General features: G+C 32.9%; 1 protein-coding gene across 4 annotated transcripts in view; it reads right to left on the bottom strand.

Annotated features, from left to right (window-relative positions):
* The window catches only part of LOC117601875 (uncharacterized), a 48,216-nt gene extending 40,340 nt beyond the window's left edge, over nucleotides 1-7,876 (bottom strand). Inside the window, exons 1-2 of one of the 4 annotated variants that reach the window (XM_034319192.2) lie at nucleotides 7,461-7,876; nucleotides 5,580-6,000 (exon numbers count right to left, since the gene is read on the bottom strand). In XM_034319192.2, the coding sequence (XP_034175083.1) occupies nucleotides 5,580-5,658 (79 nt within the window). In that variant the 5' untranslated portion in view covers nucleotides 5,659-6,000; nucleotides 7,461-7,876. The remainder of the gene's footprint in view (nucleotides 1-5,579; nucleotides 6,001-7,460) is intronic. The other 3 variants (XM_034319194.2, XM_034319195.2, XM_076691635.1) reach the window with 3 other exon arrangements.
* Between the last annotated feature and the right edge of the window lie 579 nt (nucleotides 7,877-8,455).

Below are 8,455 nucleotides of genomic sequence, written 5' to 3'. Positions count from 1 at the left end.
GAAATGAATTAATGACTATTACAATAAATAGTAATTTGTAGTAATGATACGACTGGTATTTTAGAAATTCTTAAACTACTTTTTAATTCTTAAAAATCTTCAACTACTACATACTGACTTTCTCTACAGTGAAAACATTAAAAGCTCGTTAACAATAGAGTATCTTGGTCACATATGACATTTAATTTACTTTGTAAATACTTTTGTTTTGGGTGTATTATTACAAAATTAGCATTAAGCACTTTTAGAAAATTCTTAAGCATGGTTAAGTCAATAGAGAAAGTGAAAACATAGATAAACAGGTACTTTTACTTTTTTCAAATGTTTCTTTAAATACTTATATTGCTAAAAATATTTTAGAAAATTGGAGTATAAACAATTTTTAATAAATTATTACTCAAAATCAGTAAATAATGATGTTCAAAAATGTATAAATTTTACAGAAAGAAAATATTTTAGACAGCAAATTTAACAATATTTTACCGCATTATCTGTCGGTTTACTTCTACTTTATCATAATATCGATTATCGGTGAAACTTGGATAAAATTTTTAATTATTGAAAAAGTAATCTTTTGTTTGAAGCGGTAGTGCTCGTATTCCACTTGATTATTACATGTTGTGATAGATAAATCTTAAGTGTACATCACGTACTAAAACGAAGTAGTAATTAATTTTTTTGTCAATAAGTAATGTTACATTAAAGGTCAGAGATCAATAATTTACATGATAATTTATTTCTAATTATGAAAAAAATGTATTCCAACGTTAGACTGATTATACGAACAGTTTTATTGAATAGAAATTGTAATGTAGAGATTTTATAACAAAAAAAAGATAGAAAGGTTTCCCAGGAAATCACCATTTTTTCTGTAGAAGCCTGATTTGATCACGAGTGAACCATTCATCCTCACTCTGTATACTTATATCCATTCAGAATGATTTTAAATAATTGCTAACCCATTACTGGATGTTAAAGTAGAATATTATGCTGAAAGTTATTAGTAGAAAACAATAAAAAGACAAGTATGTGATAAAAAACTAGTGTGGCACCTATGTTTCTGACTCAGCATACTGAAATGACTGATGATTCTGTAATTATTTACGATCAGTCAGTGATTCACCGACATAACAGGTCACAACAAAGGCCTAAGAACGAATCTGGTAACGAGACAGATGTGTAGAAAGAATTAAAATTACTAAAGAGGGAAACTCGGGCTGATATCGTCATCCATGTAAATGACGAACTTCTCATGGCTAGATTTAATCCCCATAAGGAATTGACATATGTCAAGAATTGAATTGAAAATGTAGGTCGATTCGTAGACTAGTATGGATGAAACAACGAGATTAATTACAAGATTACTGAAGGAAAATTTTTTACTTTACTATTATAAACAAAATCAGTACCAATACTTAATCATAAAACGGAAAAAAAATTTTGTTTAATTTTATATTGAAGTTTCTATTGAAAAATGAGCGACTTAGAAGGGAAGGTTTCCGAGCTCTCGCAATAGTCATCGCTTACCCGGCATCGAAATCACCATAGCCTGCAAACTATCAGCGCGCACCCATTCTCAATTAAAAACCAATTCCCGACACAAATGGTACTATGACATTTAATATCGTTTCAAAATCCTTGCTATAGTGTAGTAACCTATTTGTATGACTAATAAGGACGACACAAATTTTACTTTCCATCATAATCTCACGATGGTCAATAGAACATCAGAATATGAATAAAAATAAAAATCTCGCACGTTGCTATATCATTTATTTAAAAAAATCAATTAGATCAGGGACAAAAGGATTAATTTCAATTGAAAGTCCTGTATTAGCCAGTGTACTCTTCTAATTTCAATTACCATCAGTAACATTAATAATATTTAATTAGTTCCTGGTACGTTGGCCCCCTTGTTTGGGTTACAATGCAGCTATCTAAGAAATTACCTTGATGCGCCTGTTCTAAATTCAAGACTTCACAAATCTCTTCTTCATTTTCCTCTTCTCCGAGACGTGAAAAACATATACAATTCTCGGCTTGACAAGGTCTCCGTCAAAGGTTATCCGCATTGGTATGCATTTTTCGTTCGTAATGTTTGATTTCAGAATCATATTGTTGCGATCATTCAGTCTAATGGATCACTTCCGCGTTTTGAAAAGACTTTGTATTAACCAATGTAATGTAAAATGATAATATCTCCCTTTAATTATCACCTTAACAATGTGTTTGTAAAATACTATTCACCGTTATAAAACCTTCTACATTTTCAACTGTAGGTAATAGAGGTATATTTTACTAATAAAAATACCATTCTGTTTCTAATAACGTGAAAGTTAACGTTTACCATAAGTCCAATTTGTACGTAGGAACTTTTCAAATCGCACGACACCTTCCCAGGCTCTCCCTTCAATATTCTCTCATTAATAATTGTCTGCGTCCATTGATGCCACGTTCGCTTTGGCGTCGCAGACGTATCATGCCTACCATCTTGCTTTCATAATTGCACCTAACCCTAATTAACTTGTTCGTGCATAGATTCGTTTCCCCTCGTTTATTAGCAAATCTATAATTAGCGTAATAAAGTATCGCGATATTTATGACCGCACGCGACTACAAATTATTCTTTTATTCTTCTTCTTTGTACGTACTCTGACGCTCTACCGGTTACACGCTGCTGCTCTAATACCATAGTCATTCCTCATTTTAAATACACTTATACCGGTTCGTGTTACACGTGTAGCAAGTGCTCAAGTTTTTTCCATTCATTTTCCTACGTACAAACAGTAATAACATCATACCTAAATCAAAACTAATTACAGTACGTGTGCGTTCTGAAGTAAGAAACTATCATAGATTATGATATAAATAAGGTACCTGGTTGGGCCTAGACATTTTGGAAAAAAATCTTATAAAAAATAAGTATTTAGACCAAAATGCATTATGCAATATTTTATGAACTTATACTCCCACCTCAAGAGAAAAATTTTGTTATTGTGTTGGATTACTTTAATAAAATTGTGGCTCTCTCCATGGTCCGCCGTCTGAGGATTAAAGAGAACAAAAGGATAATGAACCAAGAAAAACATATAAGGCCATGAAAAAAGTATAGATCCTTGAAATACCATCGTTTGAGCAAAAGTATCATAAATTAACATAATATCGGAGCGAATTCTAATCACTTTTACATACTCGCTCGTCTGCGTCACTAATTCTCACTGAACCGTGAAATTACGAGTTATAAACGAAAATATGTAACAATGTAATTAGTAGTGTGTACTAAAATACAGAACTGAAATGTAGAATGATTATTTGAATACGTATTTTTATCTGAAAAGCTTGAAAAACACTACGTAACTGGTAGGCGATAGAAAAATATGTGTAACCTCCAGACGCAATTATCATCTTATCGCCCTAGCGAAGAACGATCTAAAAACAGGAACAAGCGGGGTAATCTATCGGAGCAATCGAGTACGTTGTAAGCCAAGGACGGGCATCAGAGCCATTAGACGGAGCAGTGCGATGCAGTGGAATCGAAAGAGGGACATCGGGGCAATTATGATATAGTGTAACTAAGGGATGCGTATCAGGGCAATTAATGGTGCAACGATGCACTATGACCAAAGCAATCTTTAAAATCTTTGTGATATATTATAATCCAAGGATGGGTATCAGGGTAATCCCTGGAAAGGGCATCAAGGCAATCTTTGGAAATAAGCTGATACAATGTGAACAGGAGTGAACATCAGGGTAATATCTCAAGTTAAATATTGAGAATTTTGCAAGTATTTAAATTTGTAATAAATGCATAACTTTGTTGTGTAACATTGCCAGGTATTTTAATAATTATAACTTTGCTAAAATATTATGCTGTATCTATAGTAATCTTGTTATAGTAATAAAAATACACCATCTTATTAATAACCTTGAGAAAAAGAAGATCTTTTGCTCCTTTAAAAATAAATGTTTTTCTTCAGTCATTTGCTCAGATCATTAAAAATAAAATAGATATTTTGGGTTCCAAACTTAGCGACTCACCTTGTACAAAATATACTAAACACGTGTGTTTTATATTTATCATTTATTATAAACTTTGATAATGAATTTAGCACAGTGCGAAACAGTTTTAAGACATGACAATTTACTTGTCTATAAATAAAGAAAATGATAAAAGTGTAATCGTTTTATAATTAATTTTTAGAAAAATCTTGCATGCTTCATCGTGACTCAGCTTTTCCAATTAACATCCGCAGATTTTTTATTGTAAATCTGTTTGTTATATCCCTGTTAACGCTTACACATCGTTTTCATAAAAAAGGAGAATATCGAGCACGAATCGATTTGGAATCTAAATGAACTGATATTTTGTTGCATAATTCGCTGTAAAGCTCCACTTTAATGCATCGCATATGGTCAAGGTGCATTTTGATTCTCTTCTTACGTATAGCAATGTGTACTCATTAACTGATCTCTAAGATATAGTCAAGGTCAAGTTCTACGTATGACGCGAGTCACACCTCCAGACCACTTACAGCAAAGATAATTCTTTTCCGCGTTTATAATTACACGCTGGGCTCTACCCATACTTCTTAATTACACCTTTCTGGGCACGCATGCTTATCAATTTTATAGCGTATTTATGCGGCTCACAAGATAAACAAAATATATAACGGCGTGATATTTTTGGCAATGGGATCGAAAGAACTTATGAACCGAATGTTATTGCATTTTCTTTGGGACAAAATAATTTTTCTTTTAATAAATAGATACGAAGATATTATTAAGGTATTGGGTATATATAAATTAATATTAATCATAAATCATTTATTAGTGGTATAATTACGATCAAACCAGGCTTCTTCAGGGAAAATGCTAATGTCCCGGATTCTCGATTTTCCCTCTAGGCATTCTCGGGAAAAATGGTAACATAGCGAAAGGGGTCCCGTTTACGCAGGAAAATGTGAATTAATATTTATTTCGTTATTCGTATTATTAAGTTGTATACTAAATATTATTTTTAATATTAATATCGTATTTTAAATATTCCTACTTCCCCTATATCGCTATTTTCCCTGGGAAAACTCAATTTGATTGCAAGTATACTAGTCATACAATTAATAATTAACATTTAATGATGGCCTGCCATCTGAAACTTGTACACAAATACAATGCATGACATTGGCTACAAATATCACAAAAATGAAAATACTATAATTTTCATTTATGCGATGACCAACGTCATAGCATTAAATGTGCCATTTTACTGTCAAGTTAAAACGTACCCTAAAGGTGGCACGACTTTTACTGCCGTGACTTCGTCCTCGTGCTAATTAAATCTCTCACGATGTAAATGAACTGTGCGAAACCAAGTGCATAAAGATGTCACGGTGATAGTGATAACAAAAGCCATGACTTTCAATGTCACACGAATGCGATATGACATTTTCTGTTATGTCACAGCAATAAAAGTCACGTGAAAAAACGTACCCTTAAAGAAGAGCGGTGTTATAAGAGAATACATTAACGACAGCGTATTTCCTCGTTGGAAAGACAGATAGCCCGTGAAAACAATTACTTACCTATCTCTTCGACTACGTAACGATCCTTTGGATTCATGTCCGCGATCTCCGTTACGCTAACGACAATTCTCACGCTCATCGTTGCACCTGTTCCTTTTAATCGCAACGAAATCTGTCTACACTTTGAAACAATCGAACACTTTTATTTTATTTCCTGCACAGTGATCCACTTATAAATTTTTCTGTTTCTCGTTGACCGAAATTATTCACAACCTTGTGCCACTTGTCACTTTTATCAGAAATAGAAAATTCTTATCATACGTCCAAAACCTCTTATGGAACAACAAATTGCACATAGTGAACTCACTGGATCTTCTAATTTTATTAAAAATTTTACTACTCCTCTTCGCTTCTGAATATCCAATTATTACCGTTATGAATGTTGATTTTGTCGATTGTACCGAAGAAACCTTCCCTTTATCTAAAATTAAATAGCAAATATCCGTATTAACGAAACAAGTATTTTCCATAATTACGATAATTATTTTCTATTTTTAGGGGCAGGCTTAAAAATACAGAAATTATATAATTTCATTAAAAAAATATTATAAGTACCTTTAATAAAAAATATTAAATAAGAAATGAAATTTTCTCGAAATCAATAATTACTGTTCATTTAAGGAGAGGGAGACTGATTAACTGAAACTTTCGTTACGGTGCTATATAAATCAGAGACTTATTAGAAGTAAGAATGTTTCCTGCGGGCTATAACCTTGAAGAAGTCTAGACGTAGCCGACACCTATTACGTAAAGCCAAAGTTACAAACGCGAATTTTTCGTCCAGAACAGATACCACGTCGTCGATGACACTACAACCGCTTCTCGAATCGCGATTACAATTACCTCGAGGATCATGTTTGTCAGTAATGTTCGATATACATAACGATGCTATAACGAGTCGCTGTACATAGGCCCCGGTAAAAAATCCTATCGAGTGGGGCATGAAAGAACGAATATCTTACGAGAAGGGGGCTCCAACATTGGGCCACTGGTTTTTATAAAATAATTTAGAAAATGTAATATTCTTTCAAGTCCCAGTATAGAGCTGATATTCAATAGCTCTTGAATTATTTGCTTTTAAAGTTTTTTGTGCGCATTAACCCTCGGACGGCGGACCATGAAGAGAGCCACAATTTTCATTTAACTTCGTATGACTCAGATCCCGCTGTTCAAAGGTTAAAGATAATTAGCATAAATTTTATTCTATTATAAATGTTGTAACATCGAACCTAAACTTCTAAGATAAATAACTAACAAATTTTTAATTATGCTCCTCTCCCCCTATACCTCTTTCTCATTGAAGATGGAGATGCCATTTTTCGAAAAATTCATTTAAAATAGGAACGAGAAACAACTGTAGAAAAACGAAAATATAATAGAAGATTAATAAAATAATTTTTATTTGGAAGTCCGTTTCCTCAAAATTTCAACCCTTTTGTGTACTACAAAATCAGGTGTACCTCCGCGATTCTGTTTGCACTTTGAGCATCTCATTTTCTTTATGATCAATAACCTCGGTATTGACATAAATAAATTGTATGTTCGTCATCGTCATAAAATACAGAAATTACCCGGTGCAACGAATTCGAAGTAAAAAGCTTTGTCTAACAATAAGTAATAAACCGGTGTATTAGTAATGTTTAACTTTGACTAATGTTTAATTTTCGCGATGTAAATTGTGAATTCGTTTTTTTTAAATACTTTTCTAGCTAATATATCTAGTTGGTGAAACGCATAAAAATTTTTGCTAATTCATTTATTATGAAAAACACTAAATTCCATATCTAAGGATTTAAATGCAAAGTTAATATTTCTTTGCAAAATAGTACAATTTTTTAACGCTCAATAATCTTTCATCTTTTTTGAAAAAATATCAGTTACCAAATGCATCAACGATAACGGTTGCATATCTTCGAATAAGTCACAAAATCGTTGATTGCCAGTCATAACAACTGTATAAACTTCATATTCACGAGATTGTTACTATCTGCGTCCCAGTAATAGCAGAAATTCGAAGAACGATATAAAAACAATTTTTCAATGCGTTTTTCCATTCCATCGTCAAGCGTTTCCACTAAAATCTTCTGATATCCGAGTGAGAATGATGGTTTCGGATAATTACACACCCTATGATAGACAACTATCTTAACCTGAGCAATCAAACTCGATGCATGTGACAAGAATTGTCGAAGTCAACACTGTTGTATATAAGTCAAAGTGGATTAAACGTAGGCTGACAGAAAACACTAGTCGTTTCCTGTAGTAGTGACAGGTGTTGTGGCCTCGTGGGGGAATCAGTATACCTGGGTAGCTTTTCGAGAAAGAGTGGGATAATGCCAAAGTGGGGGTTAAACCTTCAAAGCCGACGGTTTAAAGATACGATCATGTGTGTCTTAAGCTTCCTTTAGTCAAGAGGAGGTGTAGGGGAAGGAATATCCCACCACTCGTGTATTCATTCGTGTTCTTGTGTATGAGAATAGGAGGTCCTAGATGAGCCTCTCCCTGGGTTCTTCCAAAACTAAAGACATGTGGTAGGAGGTTCCTCCCCTTACACCTGCCTTTAACCAAAGGAAATCTATGTTACACCTAAATACAGGAAGAAACCTGTGTTTTGTTCTATTTGAATCTAATATTTATTGTAATTGCAAAGAAAACTCCCATCTCCAAACCTTAAGTTTATTATAAAATTCCAGATTATATTAAAGATGTAGGTGACAATGGATACAAAATCTTATTGAATTTCGTTAATGTTCAAATCAAAATTTTTAATTTATTTTATACAAGTATGTTGTTATAAATTGAACAACGGTGGTCCAGAAATATGTACTATAGATACAGTATATGAATATGTAATACATGTTTATTTACCTCCATGT

This window comes from Osmia lignaria, chromosome 13 (assembly GCF_051020975.1).
Source record: "Osmia lignaria lignaria isolate PbOS001 chromosome 13, iyOsmLign1, whole genome shotgun sequence".
Taxonomy (NCBI): Eukaryota; Metazoa; Arthropoda; class Insecta; order Hymenoptera; family Megachilidae; genus Osmia; species Osmia lignaria.
Note: the sequence above shows the minus strand (reverse complement) of the source record. Positions and strands in the feature narration are given on the sequence as shown.